Genomic DNA, 23,949 nt, shown 5'->3' with positions numbered 1-23,949 from the left:
TCAACTCTAGAAATTTCTTTATTTGTTTGTTTTAAAAAATTTTGCAAAACTACAAATTCTGAGGTACTCTTACAATGCATCCAAAGTCTCAAAGTGAGGAGCATGAACCCTAGTTACCATGGACCCTCATGTTCACAGTCCAGCATGATAACCAACTAGAAAACAAAACAAAATTCATAATATTACTGTAGATAAAAAATACACTTGTTATTAATATACATTGTAGCTTTTCAATTCCTTGCACAGCCTCCCATTGTGCAACATGAAATTCTATTGAAGGTATACAATTCAGGATGTAACTTGTGCATCCATATCATTTCTTTGATTCTTAGCATTTGTTATTTTGATGTACTTCTAAGAACAATATAATCTTGGATAACAGGAAGAAACTCACCAAGAATAGCTGACGGATTATAATAGTCTGAACATTCTCTATTACTTGCACTAAAGTAATGTTATAGCCAGGACATGTAAATTTAAAGATGATGCAAGAGACCTGCATTTTTTGTAACACTGTTTTTAAAGTAATTAAGTAAAATATTGGTTTAAAGACAATTTCAAGTTAAATTTAAGAATAAATCTAACAATTTAGAAGAGTTTAACCTTTTGATTTTTAGTTCTAAAACACGTTTAAATTTATACAACAAAATATACATAACTATTTTTATTTGTAATACATCAGCTAATTTTAGAGATATTAAGTTTCTAAATGCTTCTTGATGTCAATTAAATGAAGAGAAATTATTTTTTGTAAGATATTCGTTGTATTAACCAACTTGTACAAAACCTGCAATAAAGAATTATTATACAAGTTCAATATATTATAACATGAATTAAATTCTTTTTGAACTCAAGGGTTAATGATAATATAATCAGGCAGCTGATGTATGGTAATATTTATGTTCAAAACATATTCCAACATTAACTACTTCAGTATCCAAAAATTGGTAAATTCAATGCCATTTGTTCTTCAATAATAAAATTAATACTAAACATGCTGATTATTTAAATAATTTTGAAATCCATACTGTCAAATTTATTTTTCAAAATAACAAAAGTGTCACCTACATATCTTTTGTAATATAATGGTTTAAAGTGTTCAATACATTTTTCTAATAAACTTTTCTCACAGTAACTTTCAAACAGATTAGCTAAATATTGTGCAATTGCTGATTGCATAGAAACTCCATCTATTTGCTCATAATGATTTAAAGAACAACTAGATCCTCGAGTTACAAATACCAATAGTATAACAAAAACTGATTTTGTTAAACCTCTGATAACATCTGAAGACTGAAAAATTAAATTCCTACCTAACTCAATTAGTTAAAGGTACATTTATATATAATGAGTAATCGTCCAAACTAGTAATGTGCACTAGTTCATCAAAAACTAATTTAGAAACATTTTTAGATAGCTCACAACTATTTGACAGGATAAAATTACTCGTTTCAAAAGGCGAAAAAAGCTGTTAATTTATACACGATAAAGCAGATTTTACAGGGCAAATTTTAGGTACTTCAGATAATCCATAGAATATTTAATAATGCTTGCTTTCTAACTGCTCTTATTTCATTATAAATCATTTCATGTATTAATCCTTGTTTTTGATTTTTAAAAGATATTTTTTATCAATATCTCTTTTTCAAAGCTGTAAGATTAGACTTTTATATCCTAAATTCAGTATTGTTATTGGGAATAGCTAGTTTTTTTTTGGCATACTCATTCTTATTCAAATTATTATATCATTCTCCTTACGAGATTTAAGAATTAATAAATTTTTGAATGAAGTAAGTTTTTCTGAAACTTTTAAGGATGAAAACTAGGAAAGTCTAAAAACACTAAGCCTAACTATATTATTTTTGTTTTAATTGGATATAATTTTTAACCTTTTTAATAACTATTCAAAACTCACAAACTATTCCACGTAATCCAACTTCCTAGATGTAACAAAATCTGATATCTTGTAACAGCACTTTTTCTACACATTCTATCAACTATTAATTCAGGATATTTTAAATAACTTGTGCATGACCTTTCAAAAAGTAGGAACACCACATTGTTCATGTTTTGACTATAAAACCTTGTTCTAATCTCAGTTCAGTAAGAATCTTACTTTTGTAAAATTCAGTAACATGGTCAGATGTGTGAAATCTAGCATTAATACAACTTCTTTCAAATTTTCCACTCATTTTTTGTTGTAAAAATGTTTTGTACTTTAATTTTGTATATCAATTCCAATCTTAAAACTTGTTTTATGAAGATCTATGGTATTTACTCAATCTTAATTTGAAGTTTACTAATTAAGAATCAAATTATATTGTATGAATTTAAAAAACTTTTATATGTATTCAATTTCTTTAAATATTTAAATACTACATTTATTTTTAAACAGTAAACTACCAACATAATTTTATTAACTCACTAAATAAGTAAATATACAAAACAGACATACAGTTAAACATTTCTATATTTACATTTCTGAAAGATCTTTCTGAACTAGTTTTTGATGAAACTAGTTTGCAGTACATGTTTTAACACCAAGTCAGTATATACAAATGTACTTTTATATGAAGTAAATAAATAGTCATTTAACTTTCCAAAATATGGTAAATTTAAAGAATCTCTATATAAGTGAGCATATTATCCATTGCTTTTGATGGTATTTAAGATACTTATACAATAAAAATGAATGAAATTAAAATGTTTTTGTTTATTACACATGATTATAAAATTTCTTTCAGAACTTGTTACAGAAGTACCCACAACATTTCAAGTTAGGATATGCATTATTAACTACTATTTTTTTCTATAGTATGCTTTCCAAATGTTAGTCTCCAAGGAGTTCTTTCTGTTTGGCATTCAACATTTTCTCCCCCTCTGCAACATATTCATTTGCTATAAGTTTAACCTAAAGAAAAAACAAACAAACATATTTGTATTATATATTGCAATTTCAGACTGGCTGCGAGATTACTTATAATAAAATAAACACCACCATCTCTCTAAAAACACCATAGATAAATTTACAGGTCATACAATTTAAATTAATTCAGTAGAAAAACAAAAGGTATTAAACAATCTTACCTTTTTTTCAGCCACCACAAAGTTTGAACAAATACAATAAGTCTAGGAAACTAATCAAATAAAAATTGATTGGTTGTTGGTAACTGATACATCATGTTTTGAATTTTTTCTATCATATCCTTAAAACTCATAGAACATGTATTGGCCTTTTTGTTTGTCTTTTAAAATGAAGTTACATATTTCCTTCTCTTTGGATGCAATTCTTTTAAACCTAAATCTAATTTTTATTGTGTGAATTATATTACTTTTGCTTTTGTACAACCAGCACTTAAATTTAATAGGATAAGCACTCAAAAATAGCCATACAAAAATATAATGATCCAAACTACAATATGAAAAGCTGTTTGACATCTGATAGTTGAAATAAATCACTATTAATACAAAGATTGCTCTCAGGAGTTTTCATTTTGATAAGTGAAATTGTTCTTTATATTTCTGAGAATGACAATGAAGTATACTGTAATTAGATTTCAAGCTTTTCTTAATTTGAAGCGAATGACTTTTTTCTCTCTTTTAGATTCAAGTTGTACTGTGATCAAGATTTAAAAAGATGTGTAGTTATTACTTCACATATGCAGTTGACTGAATAAAAGTTTTTAACTTAACAATGTGTTACTTTCTAGTTTCTAAATAGCTAATTTTTTTTATTAAAAGTGCCAAAAGTAGAAGCTATAAGCTTAATAGGATAACTTTCTTTTCTTGTATCTTTAGTATGCTATACATTATACCTACGTATGAACTAGTAGGTTCAATTTCTTTAAATAATTCTGAAGCTGTTATTATTTAAAGGCAGTAAATAGTTTTGCAATTAAATTTCACAGTTTTTTTTTTTTACAAGTCTTGCATCTGTTGCTAAAATTGCTGCCACCTTCTGAAATATCCTGTACCTTAATAATTTTGTTTATCTGAAATTACTATCATATTTCTTGTAATAGGTTGTATAATAATGACATCAGTGTTTTATGTTAAATGTATAATTGGTTCAAAAATAAAGATATTTCACAATTGAAAGCTATAATATTCATTCATAAAATATATTTCTAGTACAATTGCTACTTATTTTGTTGTTATTATTGAATTTTGTACAAAGCTATTCAAGGTCTATGTGTGCTAGCTGTCCCTTACTTTGTATCGACAGACTAGACAAGAGGCAGCTAGTCACCACTGTCCACAACCACTTCGTAGAATAATTTAATGAAATAGTAGGATACGACTGTCATTGTTAAAATGCACTCACACTTCCAAAGAGAAGAACAAGAATTTTTGGGGCAGTAATAAGGGGCAAGCCAGTGAACCTCGGAACCATGCACTGCTACATTTCTGCCATTAGTTGCTTAAAGGTTTTTTATATTAGAATCATTATGTAAATGTGATCATTTACTATGTAAATACTCAAACTGGTAAAAATATTCTTCATTATATAATTTTGTTTTTTTGTTGAGAGAATAGTGTATTTTAATCGTTTTGCTAATGACCACCTCTGTTTTTTGGTTACCGTTATTCAAAAGTAGTTATGAATTATTATATCTGGATCATAAGTGAGAGTTCTAACTGAATTTTTTTCAAATTATTATTTTTCTTTAATTGTTTAAATCTAATAATTGCTAACTTTGCTAAAACAGCAAAGTCTATTTTATTTTCTTGTAAGTGTAGTTGTACTTTGTTAAAATCAAGTAGTTTCTTCTTGTAATTCTTTGTACTACCTGTAATTAAATTGTTCTCTATAGAAATGTATTGATTTAGAAAGTTTTGAAATTATTTTTTGAATTTTTGAAATACAGATGTTCACACTTACAAACCTTTATTAAAGTAATTGAATCACATTAATAAATGTTATAAATAATGTGTAGTTTAATATATCATAAAATCATACAGATAGACTATTTTACAAACACATTATGATGAACACAAACTTAAAATGTTATGACACACATTCATTAAAATAAGCACACGTTAACATTTAATTTTTTTCTAATAACTAGTACGTACACAAAACGTCTGTCGTCAACTTCCAAGCTTGCAACAGTTCATGGTTCATCTTTTTTCTGTATTGTTAGATTTTGGTCTTATGGGTCAACCACTTTGGGACAAAAAATTTTAAAACAAATCTCAAAGTAACTAACAATATCTATTTCAGATGATGGTCTTATTCTTTACCATTCAGATCTAGATGTCATGGTTTTGTGGAAAAGTATTTCAATATCTGTAACATTCTTTTCTTTTGTCCATTAAATATAACATGAAACTCTGAAATCTTCAATACATTTTCTGAAGACTGTAGTGTATGTTTAAAAAAATAGCAATACAAGGACACAAAAAACCATACAAAGTAATTAAACCTTCTTAATTGAGTATTAATTTTAACTTATTTCAACCCTGTATGAAACTGACATCGAGGTTACGAGACTGCATCACAAAGAATCTACTGCATAATGTGATGCAAGAAAAACAATAGTGCCAACAGATATTTACTAATGTTAACAATGTGTATGGTTAGAAAAACAGTTACATAAAATCTATCAACTTGAAGGTATATGTAGAAAGAAGATTCACTTAAAAAAGATGCAAGAACAAATATCCAATATAACAATAAACTGGACAACTTACTTGTTCCTGAACATCGTAAATAAGGTCTTCAGAAAATACACTTTTGTTCTTTTTGGCCAATGAAATATACTTATTTTGGATAAATCGAATGTCTTCTTTTGCTTTGTTTAACAATGCCTTGGCATTTTTTACCAATTTCTCTCGATGCTCCCTTGTTACTCTTGAAAAAGATTTTTTAAATTATAAATTTTCAACATCTCTCAGATACAGAAAATAACAAAACCTACATGACTTTTTGATATACCACATAAAATGTTATTTAAATTCTTTATAAGCATGTTACACTGATTTAAAATAAATCACTGCTTTATTTTGCGTGGCGTTATTCTACACAACTGGTGATAGTTGTTTCAAGATGTACTCTTATAGTGAACGATAGATTAAGTGGCACAACTATTTATAACTAAAATGATATACTAGAGAGAAAGCAGCTAGCCAACACCATCACAGTATAATCTCTCTGATGCTGAAAATGTTTTCTATTATTAAGCAGGTTCTTTTTTGATTATTTAGCAAAAATAATGCAAAGTGCAGTCTGCTTAACAAAATGTAAAGTATTTTATTTATGCCATCATAATATCTAAAAGCTCACCAAGAAACAGACCAAACCTACAAATAAAACTAAAGAGTTCCTTATTTAACTTTATGTTATATCTCAACACTAGCTAACTAACACACTCACAAGTTCAGTAGTCAATTGATAAGTGGTGGCAAACTCACTAAATAACACATCCACAGAAACTGGTGTTTATTATCGAAATAATTCACAACACTGGCAAAATGAATTACTTTTTGAATCATATTAAATCCATTCTTAACAATTCACATACACATGGAAAGAAAAAAGAGAAAAAAAGAGCAGAACCTAATTACAAACAAAAGAAAGATACCTTTGATTTATTTATCTGTTCAAAACTGATGTCCACCATAAATCTATGGCATTCATAAACCAGAATACCTGACACCACCCATATTACTGACTAGTAACTCGTACAACTACAGTATTAACAAACACATGAGCACTCGTACCATATATTACATCAATTATTACCTTTCTTAATGATGTCTTCAATCTCAAAAACATGCTAAACAAACAACACCCTCAAGAAAACTGGAAACTAGTGTCACTTAATATATAAAAACTCTCCTCCTATATTTACAACTACTATTGAAAAAAACCACAGTATTAAGAACATTGTAATGTTAAGCCAAGAACTAAAGATCAGCAAACTATAAAATAAAGAGGTTCTCTTAATTAAGTAACAATGCTCTATTCTAAACCAACACTTTTCACTATTGCATTACTGTCCCCACTATATATATATATATCAATATATTTGTAAAAACGGCTCGTTTGGGTTGGGAAATTTTTTTTACGTTAGAGAAGCGAACAATGTTTCGACCTTCTTCAGTCATCGTCAGGATCACCAAAGAAGGTCGAAACATTGATCGCTTCTCTACAAGTGGGTTTTCTCGACATCACTGCATATATATTCATATCAGATTAACGTTCAGCAGTCAAATAAAACAAAATTCAAAAGAAGGACTGTGACTCTGACTCATGATGTTTTCTAATAAACAAAAAACAAATCCAAACAAAAATCAAAACTGTTGCACAAATCAAAAGGATCCCTTGGGTACAGGCTATAACATTGGATGCAAAATGCAGAACCCACATTGTGATGGGGATACACCATCTATCACTTTTAACTTCCATTTGCCAGTCTCAAATGAAGAAACTCATAAAAATAAGTCATAAAATAATCAAAATTAAATAACAGTGACACAATACTCATACAAAATAGATATTAGGAGAGTGAAATGTGGGTTCTCAAGTTCACAACAACCCACATCTATGTAATCCTTCAATGCCTGTACACAGTTGTGGGAAGGTGACTACTCTTCAAAGTAAAGAAGAAAAAAACAAATTAAATAAGGTACTACCATGAGAATGGGGTAAAGTAAGTATCTTACCTCCTGAGGTTGGCATTCCAGTCCCCCATTATAGTGGTAATGCACTAAGCAGCAGTACAATAGACAAATTATACTAATATGGAGAATCCCAAACAGCTATCTTAACCAACTAGTATACCTCCCAACCACCTACTACCTTGTATATTTAGGTAAATTACTTGTCGCTAATGAAGAAAAAACTTGTGTAAATCTTGAACATTTGTTACTACATTAAACTTGTAAAGATTTTTTTTTAACTACCCACTTCAGCCTCCTCTAAACTACTGGATAACAAACCCATTAACTCAAGTTTATGTAGAAAATCGAGAAAGTTCTAGAAGTCGCACATTTTCATTATTTGTTGATTTGGGAAAATAAACGGTAGATGGCTTTTATTTATTATAAAGTAATAATGTATGTGGAATACCACAGTTTGAGTTTATAAGTACAATTTTGATGAGAATAACCTTAACAATATTATGGAAGAAAAAGATCTCAGTGTTTAGGTTGTTCAGTCCCTTAAATCATCCAACCCATGTGTTGTTTCTTGGGGCACAGCAAATACAGTTTAGGTTGTATCTAGAGTGATATTGAATATAAGTCTCAAGAGGCTGTAATGTCATGATATAGGTCCCTAGCAAGGCCATATTTTGAGAACTGTGTTCAGTCTTGGACTTCTTATTGCTTGAAAGGGTTCAAAGGAAGGTTACCAGGATAATATGTTAAGATATCAGGATAATATGAGAGTAGGTTAAGATATCTGAACTTGAGTTCCCTTGGAAAAAGGGAAAGTTAGAAAGGATCTGGTTGAGGTATTTGAGATTTAAGATAATTTATAGTGTTGATGTATCATCCTTTTTTCATACTTAATGGTGAGAATGGTAAGACTTGGGGACACAAATGTAAACTTTGGCATGGCAGGAGTCATATTCAGCTGAGACAGCTTTATTTTTCTAACAGATTGGCTGGCCTCTGAAATTGTTTGCTTTTGAATATGGTGAATGCAATTCATTTAAGAAAGTTCAATAAGTATTTCAATTCAAAGGGCTGGATTTTTTTTTTAAGGGTTCAATTTAATTTAGTTGATAGGATATTCTAGGTGGACAAAAAGTCCCTTGCTGTTCTTTAATGTTATGACATCATCACATCATACCAAAATCTCATGCAGTAAACAATACAAAAGGTTTTGATTAAATTATCAAAAAATAATTTACAACAATACATGAATGTAAGCTTTAAATACTGAGCTCTGTAAAGATACTTCTAGAATACAACAACAGAGAATAAGGTAAAACTATACACAAGCAACTCTCACTACAATCTCTGTTTTACAGATTACACATTTCTCAATGCATTAATTTTTTCCACAAATCTTCTGGTTTTACTTGTTGATTACTAATAGAAAATTACTTAGCTAATACATGAAAGAAAAACATTTTACAATATTTTTCCTGACAAAGTAAACAATATCCAACAGCAAAAGAAAACTTTCTATAAGCCTATAGATACTTAAACTCACTTGGGTATTGGCAGATAAATCATTGTTCCTTCCTGCTGTGGATTTAGGTTCATACCAGAGTCTAAAATACCTTGCAAAACAGATTTAATAGCCTGCAAATAAAAAAATGCAAAACAATTAACTGTAGCTTAATAATTTTATTATGTTATTAAAATATACATATTATTTACTTGATGTCAGCTATTCATATGTAAGTTTTCAACAACGTTATGATTAGTATAAGATATAAGGTGGAATACCAAAACATATCTCGATTTATTCTTTGCATGAAATCGGTTTTGTTTGACTATTAAAGATATTAGTGCATAAAAGGTCTCAATATTATACACATAACAAATTAATACATAAAAAATACTTGTATTCAAATAATTAAAACACAAACATATATATTTACACACATACACACACATAATGAATTCCCCTCAATCAAACAAATGAATCAACACTACCTGCTACACATTTTTTGAAAGGCTTTGAATATAGTTTTGTATATATTAAGCTCCAAAACAGACTAAGATGAACCAAGTTTTGCAAAAAAACCACAAACAAACACCAAACACATGCATGCAGCCTATTGTAGCAAACAAGAGATTAATCTGTACTCAGGGCACTGGGACTATGGAGTTGAGTACCTGGTGTTACATGCATAGGTTTATCAAAATTTACATATTACTAATCAATTTAACATTCTTATAATGTACCAATAAAAATAAAGGAGATTTTACATTTTAGACCAAAGTTCAATATAGTATTTCTGAACTGGGGGAGAAATACTTTTGAACATCAACTTATGCAGATGAACACTTAAATAATTAGTGATGATACCTATAAATATCATGCTTTATATCATAGTGATACAGTCTTGAGTCTGTTCAATTTGCTTACGCGCACCTACATTGATGTTTGCGACTTAGTGATTGAGGAATATGTGTGTGTGTGTGTGTGTGTGTGTGTGTGTGTGTGTGTGTGTGTGTAATTACAAACAATTTGTTATTTAAATATTAATAAAAATAAAGTACAGAACAATATTTCAACCTTTTTAGGTCATCTTTGGGTTAACAAAGAGTTGCTGGGCACATCTTGGGAAGGAGACTGTGAAAGATACGAGATTGTAGGAAGCGTTGCAGTTAGTTGTTAGGTTATTAATTAATATAGGTACGAAGCTGTTCCTTTATATTGGTTCAATTTTGGTTTCAGTTCTTGTATAAGTAGGGCTTTTTTGATTTTGCATTTATTTATATTTGTTTCCCTACTCAGTATCTGGGTGTTTTTACAGTTATGTTGTACTCGTTTGATTTGCAGTGTTAAAAAATGTGAGAAAATTTTTTTTTTTGTGCATGTGTGTTCTTTGAATCTGGTTTCCATCTTTCTACTTGAAATAGTTTTCTTGTCATCATGAAATTTTTAGATCTGATGAATACTCAATTATTTAATAATTAAAATTACAAATAGAATTGTTTCATCTCACAAACAGACAGATAGCCAATCAGTCTCTTGTTTCATTAATATTTACATGACTAGAATCCCTGTATGAACAGAAAACCACATAAAATTTATGAATGCAGCTAATGTTTACATAAATCGAACTAATTTGTACCTATCACCTGCCTCAAAATGCAAATGCGTTTGATATTCTGAAGTAACAAACAGCATTTGAAGACTAAAATTAAAGCATTTTATTATTTTTTTCTTGCATGTGAACTAAAGTTTCCATGCACAAATATACCAACATAATGTTTTTGTGTTTGAACTCCTGAAATCTGTGTGTCAAATACACAAGAATTCTGGATCATTAAGAACTCTGAAAATGTTCTCCATTTAATATATTTTGATTTGTAAAATATATAAAGTTTCATATTTCAAACCTTCTAAAAGAGATATTATACCTAAAATTATAATTAATACAGAAGTAATAATAAATATGCAATAACAAAATAAAAACTTATGTGAAAGTGAAAGAAAGATGTCAACAAGCACAAATATGTGAAAACATCTTAATTTGTAATCCAAAAATATGCTAATATGCTTGAAATAAAATCAAAACCTATACAGTCATGACTGGTGTAAAACTGTTTACTAGCATTCAAATAATTTTGAAGGGCAGTCCATCTCTTCAATTATACATCAACATGGGAACAAATCTACTGTGCAACAACAGATTAATACATCTAATATCACAGGGCATGGTTCACACACACACATACTGTATCATACATATAATTTAGAATTTTGTGATGTGTCTGTGCATGTTTGTTTTTTGTTACAACATTATTTGTATATTTATTTATTATATATATAGTTTGAGTATGTTATATTACAATTATTTCAGACTCCAACCATGTCAACATGATCAGATATGCTCTATCTGGCAAGTAAAACCATGTATTTTTCCATGGCTGTGTATTTCTACTATGAAGCTGTCATGCACAAATACATTCCTCTTCCACTTCTGGCATCAACATAATTATTTATAACTTTTTGGTTATTTCAAATGTATATATAACGCCTTAAAAAAATCAATTTCATTTCACATCCTACACGTGTAAAATTTGAAAAGGCTTAGCAACCTTCAGTAAGCAGCAAACAGGTACACTTATTTATTTACTGTTCTATATTTTAAGAAAAGCATGTTTAAAAACTTATTTGTAAATAGTAACTATCTGCATACATAAATAATGTATAATAACTGAAATGTCCCTGTATATTACAAAATATTAGTCCACTAAAATACAGCAAAGAAAGGTCACTTTGTAAACATCAGTTTTAAATTCTTGGATACAGTTACGTGACTGCATAGGCACCACATCAGCGCAACTTCTGTACTGTTAGCAGGGCATGAATGGAATGCCAATATTATAAATATAATAAATAAATATACACACACACACACACTGCTGGCCAAAATCTTATGGCCAATGAACACAAAGAAAAAATATGCATTTTGCATTGTTAGACTCAACCACTTATTTGAGTAGAGCTTTAAAAGATGAAAATAAAAAAAAAACCTTTTCAGCATTTAATAGGGAAAATGTGAACACTATGAAATTAGCCTAAATACGAGCTGGTCAAAAGTTTAAGACCACACCAAAAAGAAGTTCTAAACAGGGTAGGAAATGTCCAAAAAGAGGTCTCGGTAGTGAGTTGCACGACCGTCATTGGGAATAACTTCAAACATTCGCTTTGGCATTGTTGATATAAGCATTTGCAGAAGGCTGGCTGGAATGTTATTCCAAGTGGTGAAGATGGCTTCACAAAGATCATGCACTGTTTGGAACTGATGTCCATTTCTATAGACTTCCCTTGCCATCCACCCCCAAACATTTTCAATGAGATTCAGTTCGGGCAAACACACTGGATGGTCCAAAAGAATCACGTTATTCACCCTGAAAAATTCCTTTGTCATGCAGGCATTGTGGATTGCAGCGTTGTCCTACTGAAAGATTCAGTCATTTTCACACAAACGAGGGCCTTCAGTCAATAAGGATGCTCTCTCCAACATACCAATATAGCCAGCAGCTGTTTGATGCCCCTGTATAACCTGAAGCTTCATTGTTCCATGGAAGGAGAAAGCACCCCAGATCATGATGGAACTTCCTCCACTGTGTCATGTAGAAAATGTCTCCGGTGAGATATCCTTATTGTGCCAGTAACATTGGAAGAGATTTGGACCATCCATGTTAAATATTTACCTATCACAGAACAAAACCTTCTTCCACTTTTCTATGCCCCATGTTTGGTGCTTCTTTGCAAAGTTTAACCGAGCTGTTTCATGGTGTAGAAGGAGGCGTGGCCTTTGAAGACGTTTACGGTTGTCAAAGCATTTCTCTCATAAATGCCATCTTATTGTTCTTGAGCTGCATTCTGCATCTGTAAGGGCCTTAAATCTGGTTTGACAATCGGCTGGTGTCTTGCCAGACAAACTGTCGAATCCTCCTGCTCAACGCCGGCAAAATTTTCTTAGGCCAACCACTTGAAATACTTATTCCGTATCCCTCAGGGTCTTTTGAGAAATTTGCAACAGCAATTTTACTATGCCAAATCTCACCAGTGATGGCACATTGAGAGAGACCTTGCTTTTGCAGCTTGACAATTCTGCCACGTTCAAACTCTGTCAACTTTTTAGCCTTTGCCATGTTTTTACCCAATGTTACACAGGAGATGTTGACAATGCTAATGTTTGAACACAAATGACTTAAATTTTGTTACATGTTTACCGATTAAAGCTTCATCTCAGTATGGTTTTAAACTTCTGACCAGCTAGTATTTAGGCTAATTTCATAGTAATCACATTTTCCCTATTAAATGCTAAAAATGTTTTTTATTTTTATTTTCCCTTTTCTTATTTTCATCTTCCAAAGCTCTAATCAAATAAGTGGTTGAGTCTAACAATGCAAAATGCATATTTATCTTTGTGTTCATTGGCAGTGTGTGTGTGTGTGTGTGTGTGTGTGTGTGTGTGTGTAAATGTATAATATCATGAGATTTAAGTTAGTTAGACTAAATCTTTGTTTTCATGTTATAATTTGTAGTCATTGGTGGTTACAAAGTTGGTCAAATTGACAGATCCCAAATAGTAAGAGTAAAGAAAATAACAGACAATATAAAGTTTTACTGAAGACAATCATCTGAAATGTACTTTGGAGGTTTTAAAGATTAGACATGAAGAATAGTTTTTTAATCATAATATGAAATTACCTTGCACTCAGACTTTGGTGACAAAAAATCTGATTTTTTTGTGTACAAAAGATTTGCAATCTTTACTATAAGTTTACTAAATTTTGTGAAGGTACACATACTGCACCAAGAGTTATAGTATAAATATATAATTCATGTATTACACCAAGCCCATAACAAAAGGGTTAAGTACAAAGGATATCCTCATATAAACACACCTTTATGACATGAGTGCATGAATACTTTGAAATAAAAGGGATATTACCCTTCCCAAAAGTATTACACATCAGTTGGCATCACACTACCACGAAATTTTCAATAACAAAATGAAATTCTTTTACATGACTTGTTAATATATAAATAGTTTAAGTAAACTAATAAACAGAATGATGTTGAATTGTGGAATATTTTATCCATAAATATATTCAATAGTCAAATAATAAATTCTATTGATTTCATACAAACTAAATATACATATATTAAAAACTAATCATGATGTACTATATCCAAAGTAAATGATTATATAAGACTACATATTAATGCAAGATAACCGAACTAGTTTTAATTTATTATTAATTATTTTCCAACAATTTTAAATAACAATCCCTACCTCGGGAAAATTACTCATGTTGATAACAACTAAGTGAGGATTTTTTCGAACTATTTGGGCTACTTGGTTTAGCGGATAAACGCTTCCTTCCACATTTACTTCCACATTCTCAATACTTCCTTTAAAAAAAAAAGTTTGTTGGGCTAAAATATGATTTAAAACAATTTTAAACACAGTAGATTAATCAATATTACCATATATATATTTCAAATAAAAAAAAATTGGTATTACAAAGTTTTAAGCTTCTTACTCATAACCTCTTCGTGAATTCTATCAGGTCACAAAACAGTTAGGAAACAGCTTATCAAAATTAGCATTTCTGATTATTGTAATTGTATGCATGAAATTTGCATACGACTCGTGTGTAAGGTATGACCTAATGGCCATTGCTTACATAATTAGCCAAAGCAGCATCTCTTATTCACCTTTATGTTGCTTACCTAAGTAACAGTGTAGCTTTAACATAACATATTGCTTACTTATTGAGAGATCCAAATATAATGAGCATTAACTAGAGTAATATTGCTTTAGTAAGTAAAGTTACAGCAACTGAATATCCTTCATTCTGTGAAATACTTTAACTGCTCAACAATATGCTTATTTAACTGCATCTGTCAGCAACACCTAAACAAGAAATAAAAGTCTAACAGTATAAAGTATAATAGAATCACCCTTTCAGTCATGGGAGTGTTATAATGTGATGGTCAATCCCAATCTTCGTTGGTAAAAGAGTAGCCCAAGAGTTAGCAGTGGGTGGTGATGACTAGCTGCCTTCCCTCTAGTCTTATACTGCTAAATTAGGGACAGCTAGTGCAGATAACCCTCGAGTAGCTTTGCGTGAAATTCAAACCAAGAATCATTAACCTATTTGTCTACCGCTGGGACAGTGGTAAGTCTAGGAATTTACAACGCTAAAATTAGGGGTTCGATTCCCCTCAGTAGACACAGCAGATAACCCAATGTGGCTTTGCTATAAGAAAAACATACATACATTAACCTATTTACATGAACATCAATTCTGTTAAGTTACAATTATCTCCAGCAAAATAGGAATCATTGAAAAGGGGCAAACAAACATCTGACTGTTGTCACTTGCCAATTAAACACTGTCTAGTGCAGTAACCTTTAAGTTGTTTGATTTAGTGATTTCTCACACCAAGATATCTGTCATCCTATACATTAAAATGCAAACATATTAATCAATGTAGTTGTGTTGTTTCATATCAACTTACAGTTATTTATACATATTAAATTAAATATTTTTATAATTTTTATTTTATTTTTATAGAAATTAGAAAAAAAATTTTAAGTACCTGCAATCAATGATGTTTCCACAATACCATGATTTCAACTTTTCTTATAACATTTCGATTTTTACTTTATGGATAATTTTAATTAATCTGTGCAAAAGAAGTCATCTGGTATTATAACAAGTTTTCTTGTCAAACAGTAAACATCAAACTGTCTATTTGTCTGGGCTGAAAGTGGAACTGTTTTCACTAAATTAATAGTTTTGCAAAATTTGGAGGAAGAAACAAAAAAAAGGTAATAATCATGTGATCATGTTGCACGTTTCATACTTTTACATGAATATGATACATTTTCATGTACAACAGTTCGAGAATATAAAATAGGCCAATCCTAACTTTTGCACCTGAAGATTTTCATCATATTAAGTGAAGGTTAGTTTCAAAATGTCATTACAAAACTCCAAATCAGCCAAAAATAGTAAAAAATTAGCCTAATGTGAGAATAAGTTATTATCTGAATATAATCATGATGATAAATTCCACTCGTCACTCAGCTCTACTTGGCTAACATTAATGCTTACACCATTTTTGTATACGTGCTTAAATATTTAAGATAATACTGAATTGTCTGGAACAATAAGTGTGGAAAATAATATTATAATTTCTATTTGTTTCATCAAAGGTAAAATTGAAAACTTAACCTACAAATTAGAAGACTATTATACCTTTTGATTCACCGTATTTTCTACAGTTTCAACCTATTCAACACAGCAGAATTGACAAACCAAACAAAATACCATAAAGCCTTTTATAATGGTGTTTTTGTATGGTACTCATGTAGTTAAAGTTCTTTATAACTCACTGCAAACTAATAATCTTAAGAAGATAAATCTGTAATATCATCATAAAATAGTTTGCTCAATATATAATATAGAATAATAACTCTGGAACAAAATATTATTTATATAAATTAATTTAGACAATTAAGTGATGACCTAAACATAATAAGTATAGAAAAATGCACATAATGTTGTTGCAACATGAAAATTATTCACTTTTTAGTTGCATGTTTTTTATTGTTAAACAGTGCTTATGCTAACTGCTGTAATATTTCAATTAATAACAAACATTTCAAATTTTTGAACTAAAAGGAAATAGTTATAATTATTTAGAATCATATTTGGAAAGAAAATTATATCACATGTCAAAAAATAATGCTCGATTTCAAAATAATTTTAAAGTCCTTACCAAAACAATATTATTTTCATTTATTTTATACATACGAAAATACTTTTCATGAAAAAAAAAGGGTGAAAAAACTGATTTGATGTCAGCTGAAAATTAACTAATCTTGTTATTAAGTTTCAAGGGTATATAAACCTAGTAATAATCAGTTAAAAACTGTTAATTTTCAAAATTGATAACAAGTCTGTGTTTTAAGAGCTGCATCTGTTTACACAACATTAAATAATACAATTAGTTTCTGGGAAAAAAAAAATAAAGGGTGGTAGGAGAGCTTAACCCCCTTGGTTCCTACCCAAGATCTACATCTGTTTATACAACATTAAAGAATTATTAATCCAGAAAAAATAAAGTGAGTCCAGCCCTTCTAAACTCCTATAGTCATGTCTGCATATATATATACACACAACTTTAATGAATAGTTAATAATATCTGGAAATTAAAAGAATGGAAGGAGGGTCTGGACTCACTGGACCCTTCCTCTGGATCCATGCCTGCTTATACCAAATAAAAAAATTAAGTTACACAATTATAAATGAGAAACATAACAAAATGTAAAGAAAACAGTATATTTCACTTTATTTTATACTCAAACAGCCAGATTAAATCAGTGCTGCCAGCCAGTTATTTTCTCTCTAGTAAGCAGTTCAACATTGGTGAAAGTAACAGATAGCCTTAGTAGTTTTACAATAACATTGAAAGGGTGAACAAGTTTAGTAAAAATCCAAAATCCTCAAATCATGAGGCACCCCCAACCTCATTATGCAACTTGTATTTAACAGCAAATATGATGGTAATGCTTTGATTACTTGTGTAGATGGAATAATAATAATAATACAATTCCATAACTGGTAGCTCATGACTCCGTTTAATCAGTTACTTTAATAACAGAATGAGAAGTTACTGGAACAACTAATTTTAATTCATAATTACTTTCTTGACCATCAACTTCATCATAATTATGATGAATTGGTTATTTTTTGACACATTAATAGATTTGTTTATGAGACATTAATTGACTTGACAGATGCTCATAGATAACTGATCATATTGATTACATTATCAAGTTCTAGTGCATGAACTTCTAAGAAGTTTAGTACAGGCATTTTTTAGTATTAGCTTTTGTTATGAATATAGGTTTTAGATCTGTACCATTTACCAGTCACCATTCATATTTAATTACAAGTTCAACCACACTGCACTCTAAGTTCAGGGAGACCATTTACTGATGGAAGACATTAGATATAGAAGATGAATGGCTCAGTACTGGTTAGCCTTTCTGAAACACCTGATAACACAGTTTATCAGTTTCCAGACTGTGACAACAAACCACATTATCATCTCTTAGATTACTGAAGAACTTCTTTGAAAGTTCTGGTGTCAGAATGTCCAGCACTGTGAACAGTCCATAATGCAACTTTTTTGATGCTCGTGGAAGCAGATTGTGGTCTGACAACCAGTTGTTCCATGGAATGCTGGAACATTTGGCATTATGTTGGATCTGGCTTCTCTCGCAGCTGTTTAACAAATGTTCTGTGGGTATAGCTCATCAGTTAGTGTATCCACTACATAAAACATCAGAAACATGCAGAATCAGTTTAGTGAGTGCTTCCTCTTAAGAAGAGGACTGACAAAACCATCAGCTTGTCATATTAGTAGCTAGCTGTTACAATAACTCCACGTTTGTGTGTTTGTGGTTTCTGCATGTTCCACTAGGTGGCAGGACAGGATTATAGCAGGATAGGCTTTGTTTTTGTCTCTTGGGAATGGGATTGCAAGACCTGCAATCTGTATTTGGATGCAAGATCCATGATAAATGAAACATACAAAATGCATAAAAGATGTATGACCATCTGCAAAAGAAGCGTTTAATGGAAAATGTAATAAGTACGTGCAACATGTTCTAACACATGTAATTTCCACAACAAAATGCTAAATCAGTACAAAATTCTCAACATGTTAATAAGTATGAAAAATATAATTAAGACAAAAAGTGTTGTTTCATGACAAAACTTGACAGCATGGCATCCACTCAAAACATATGGCCCAAGATATCAACCTTGCTGCAGAGTGGGAGTACTGATGTAATTCTTTTTAGATTTAGCTGCCTGTTCAATTGCATGGTTGCAAACTCACACACCCCAACATTTATATTTCAGCTAAAACCTCATATTAAACAGACAAATAAAGGAAGTAAGTGAATAGCAAAAGAAAAATTTCTTGCTTACAAACATTTATCTCACTAGAAATGTTCTTATGTGATGAGTGTACTTGTACCACACACTAGCAAAACACTGTTAACATTGTGGTTATCCAGATGGATAAACATTGATAAGCAAATAGCTTGGTTGAACATCACATATACTTCAGAGGACAGAGTGATAAATATTTTTGTCAGCCACAAATGAGAAGATACTTTTAAACGAACACAGGAAAATTAGTTGTAATAATTCACAATGTGCACTTAATAATTAGCTAAAACAACTGTCAACATATTAAAATTAAAAGTAAGAACATTTAAAACTTCACAACTAAAACTTTATTTAGCTAAAAGCTAAACACTAAAAAAACCTACATTTCAACAGTAAATCATACAGCAGAAAAACATATGGATGAGGTAACTCATGACAGTTCCAGAAAGAAATGGAGGGTAAAATGAAATAACTTAGCTATCAAAATAGATGTATTTCTACACGATCCCTGAAAGTATTCTGTTTCACGAGTAAATAAAACCAAAATTAAGAATAACAAGCATTGTTTATTTCATGCTTTCAAAGTTCATATGTCATGGTATGCTGTAGCCTACAGAATCTATTGGTCTTCTCATAATTTATAGCATGCTCACATTTCACTGACATAACGACAGTACAAGTTGCATCATTTTACTTTTTACTCCCTGACTAACAGACAACACACTACTGTATAATGGTGTGAATGATTAAAATAGGTGACCTTCAACCTTATTTTGGTATAACAAAAATACAGACAGGTTTAATTAAATTTATGTATTTGTTCCAATGTAATTCTGAGTAGAATTTCTCATTTAACATGCATATAATACTTTATGTCAGTCCTTGCTGATGGTTTTCATTAGAGGTTAGAAAACCAGAGAAGGGACTTTACTCCATCTTCCAAATTATGGGACAAGATGCAAAGTTTTGTCGAGAACCAAAGAAACACATTTGTGGCAGTTCATTTGTCAATTTTACTTATTTATTTCAGCAGGATTATAAAAACTTAACAGTTAATTTAAGAATAGTAAATTCAATTTTGACAAATAATGATTTGAAATGATTATATTTATTTCAAACATTAGTAACATTTTTTTTTTATTTTACTTTGGAAAAAAGTTGAATTATAACATTTTTGTGATTAATACTTTTCCTTTTGGAAAAGAAAAAAATGAACTGTATGTTTTAATTGTCCTATGACTCTATCTCCCTAATTTTCATGTAAACTTCTTTGAGTCACTGACTGTGAAATTGCTACTGGTTGCATATTTCTGATATCTGAAATAAATTATATCTAAAAATTGGTTGTGTAAAATTGAGAATGCTGAGGTTTACACATCATGATAAAAACACAATTAACACTAATTATACCTCTACGTGCACTATATATGTATGTTCAACACTGTTCTTCAAGTTTCAGGATGCTCATCTTATAAACATGAAGTTGTTAACCATATATTCTTGGAAAAATAATTAACAGTTTTACTTGCTTTTCTTAAAGCTATTAATAAAAAAACATCCAGAAATTTTTTTTTGAGAAAAAAAAATTAGTTAGATTATGCACAAGAATACCAAAATTATTTAGAAAAATAATAACGATTTTGTGAAGATTTGGACTCACCAGCTGTTGAACGAAGTGACACGTGCTTTATGTAATCACTGTGAAGTTTCTCAACAACTTGCTGCATGTGATCTTTCATAACATCCACTTGTATTACTTCCATAAGTTCCTCATCTTTCAGTATAACCTTTGGATGCGGACCTTTTGATTTACCTAAACATATGGAAATAAATATTTTTTTTGGTTTTCATACCACACAGAAAACCACCTTACATTTTAACTATGTATCATTTTATTTTTATGTTGTTTTTTTTCAGGTTCATACACTGGGAAAAAAAACCCAACAACATACAAACAAGGGACCACATGATCCTTCAGAGCTATCAATACAAACCTATCCTTGTGAAAAATAAATATTTCAGACCATCTTTTGTTTTCCAGGAAATCACCGATTCCTTTCTTAAACTCCTAGGGGACAAAGTATAAATTTTGTCAAGGTAGAAGTCATCTTCAGCTAAAACAGTTTCCTGTTTCTAACAGGGTGGTTAACCTTTGGAATAGATTGCCTTTGGGTATTGTAGAGGCAGCAAATTTAAATAAGTTTAAGAAAAAGCTTGACAAGTACATGAATGGTTAGGGCTAGCTTTACTTTTTAAGTTAATTTAGTTTAGAGTGTGGAACAGCCAAGACAGATCAATAGGTCCCACGTTGTCATAAAAAGTTATGTTATTATTCCAAGATCATTTACTTTAGTCACATTATAGATTAAGTTGGCTCCAACAACTCAAATTAACATCATTGTACTTACTATTATTAAAGGTCATTTGCTAAATATTTGTCAAATTTGCCAGTTGATCCACCATACAGAAGTTTTTCATTTCATCAGTAAACTTTACTAATTAAGTACGACCCTAATAATAACAATATATACTTACAATAAGATATTTTATATCAGTTATTTTTCTGCAAAAAGACAAAAATGTACAGACATTTGATAGGTATCACAAGAAAAAAAAACTGTACCTGTTGGATCTTTATTTTTCTTTTTTGCATATGATCTTGAAAGAAGAAGATATACTGAACAAGAGCTATTGAGCAAGCTGTTGTTTGTTAAGGAAAAAAAACTCGTAGCGTCCATTAAAACTGCACACATTTCTCTTTTAAGCGGTACACAATAAGCTGAAGACCTATAGGAGTTCCATGATGCTAATGTTTGCTTACACGTCCATCTCACAGTTTCTCTCCACAACCTTTCACACATTCGTAACATGTGCATTGGCTGCACCATGCTGAATTACGAGTTATTCAATTCGAAATCTTAGGCGTGTTAAAAATTTTCTACTTCGCAGAATGTATGAACCAAAATACTACATAAGTTCGTTTTTGGGAAGGATGCTAAATAAAAATAATATCGGATAAATTATAACTTGTAAATTATCGTTAAGAGAAAAGCCTGGCCTTGGATCGTACCCGTTAAAAGCAAGATAGGGTAAAGACGCTACGCACAGTATATCATTGTCCTGCAATTAAACACAGATGTTTAGCAAAAATCAATATTTCTACATGAAATTATACTTAAGAAATAGCACCACAACAACACCATTTTCAAGTGAAAACAAATTACAAAATAATCGATCTTTATCATAATATGTTAACCTCATTCCAACATTTACTACTTATTATTATACTATATTCACTTATTTTACACGTAATATATATTTCAGAGTCCACATTCCCTTATACATTGTACATTGCTGACTTATGCGGAATTTAAACAATTAAATAGGGCACTGAGCATAAAAATAGAACAGCGAAAATTTTCTTGAAGGGTGTTTTTGTAAGGCGTGCGACTCGTAATCCGAGGGTCGCGGGTTCGCGCCCGAGTCGCGCTAAACATGCTCGCCCTCCCAGCCTTGGGGGCGTATAATGTGACGGTCATTCCCACTATTCGTTGGTAAAAGAGTAGCCCAAGAGTTGGCGGTGGGTGGTGATGACTAGCTGCCTTCCCTCTAGTCTTACACTGCTAAATTAGGGACGGCTAGCACAGATAGCCCTCGAGTAGCTTTGTGCGAAATTCCAAAAAAACCAAAACAAACTCTAGTCTTACACTGCTAAATAAGGGACGGCTAGCACAGATAGCCCTCGAGTAGCTTTGTGCGAAATTCAAAAACAAACTTGTATATTCTAGGCATAAATAATCGAAAATGTATGAGAGTTTGAAAATTGCAATTTCGACTACATTCTCCGGAAAAGTGCACCTCTTTATCGTACCAAACATGTTCGCCCTTTCAGCCGTGGAGGCATTATAATGTTACGGTCAATCCCACTATTTGTTGGTAAAAGAGTAGCCCAAACGGTGGGTGGTGATGACTAGCTGCCTTCTCTCTAGTCTTACACTGCTAAATTATGGACGGCTAGCACAGATAGCCATCGAGTAGCTTTGCGCGAAATTCTGAAACAAACGCTTCTTTCTGTCATGAAAACAAATGACAATTCCTCTACGATTTCGTTGCTTTCTTGGAATGAATACTTATGTTGACCTTTGAATAAGTACAAAATTCATAGTGAAACACGTTCTTTGACTCCTGCTTCAGCTGCTTGCCTTTTCCTTCTTTTTCTGTACGATTCGGCTGATCTTGCTTTTATTTTTTTTTCTCATCAAGGAGCTTTTCAATGAAGTCTGCTTCATTTATTAATTTATTATCTCATATCTTTCTTTTCGAGGCTCGGCATGGCCAAGCACGTAAGGCGCGCGACTCGTAATCCGACGGTCGCGGGTTCGCGCCCGCGTCGCGCTAAACATGCTCGCCCTCCCAGCCGTGGGGACGTTATAATGTTACGGTCAATCCCACTATTCGTTGGTAAAAGAGTAGCCCAAGAGTTGGCGGTGGGTGGTGATGACTAGCTGCCTTCCCTCTAGTCTTACACTGCTAAATTAGGGACGGCTAGCACAGATAGCCCTCGAGTAGCTTTGTGCGAAATTCCAAAACAAACAAACAAACAAAAATTCTTTTCGAAATAGTGGAACATAGTAGAATTTCAGTGGGTTCAGGAAGACCCTGGATTTGGCTCTGTTATCTTATGGAAAAAAGAAGAATCAAACCGAAAAATTTAGGCTTTTCTGGCTTAAATGAGACTGAGAATAAATTTGTACTGCGGAGATACGTATTACGTATCAAAATAAATTATTAAAACGTAGGTGCAGGAAGTGTAAA

The 23,949-nt window shown here is 31.0% G+C and overlaps 1 protein-coding gene across 1 annotated transcript; it reads right to left on the bottom strand.

Moving 5' to 3' along the window:
• On the bottom strand, window positions 1–22,624 carry mRRF1 (mitochondrial ribosome recycling factor 1). Its single transcript, XM_076460339.1, has 6 exons — window positions 21,758–22,624; window positions 20,795–20,947; window positions 14,451–14,569; window positions 9,167–9,258; window positions 5,695–5,854; window positions 1–2,911 (listed from the first exon to the last, which is right to left on the bottom strand). Exons 1-6 carry the CDS (start codon window positions 22,020–22,022, stop codon window positions 2,831–2,833), a joined length of 870 nt encoding a protein of 289 aa, XP_076316454.1. The 5' UTR covers window positions 22,023–22,624; the 3' UTR covers window positions 1–2,830.
• Window positions 22,625–23,949: the final 1,325 nt, after the last annotated feature.

Source organism: Tachypleus tridentatus, chromosome 10, assembly GCF_004210375.1.
Source record: "Tachypleus tridentatus isolate NWPU-2018 chromosome 10, ASM421037v1, whole genome shotgun sequence".
In the NCBI taxonomy this organism is placed as follows: Eukaryota; Metazoa; Arthropoda; class Merostomata; order Xiphosura; family Limulidae; genus Tachypleus; species Tachypleus tridentatus.
The sequence above is the reverse complement of the archived record's forward strand: the minus strand, read 5'-3'. Positions and strand labels throughout refer to the sequence as shown.

Coding starts and splice junctions, on each gene's coding strand:
- mRRF1 (XM_076460339.1), bottom strand. CDS start 22,022: ATGGTGCAGCCAATGCACATGTTACGAATGTGTGAAAGGTTGTGGAGA. Junction 14,570..20,794: donor GTCACTTCGTTCAACAGCTG/GTGAGTCCAAAT, acceptor TTTTTTTTAAAG/GAAGTATTGAGAATGTGGAA. Junction 5,855..9,166: donor ATTTATCTGCCAATACCCAA/GTGAGTTTAAGT, acceptor ATCTTTTTCAAG/AGTAACAAGGGAGCATCGAG.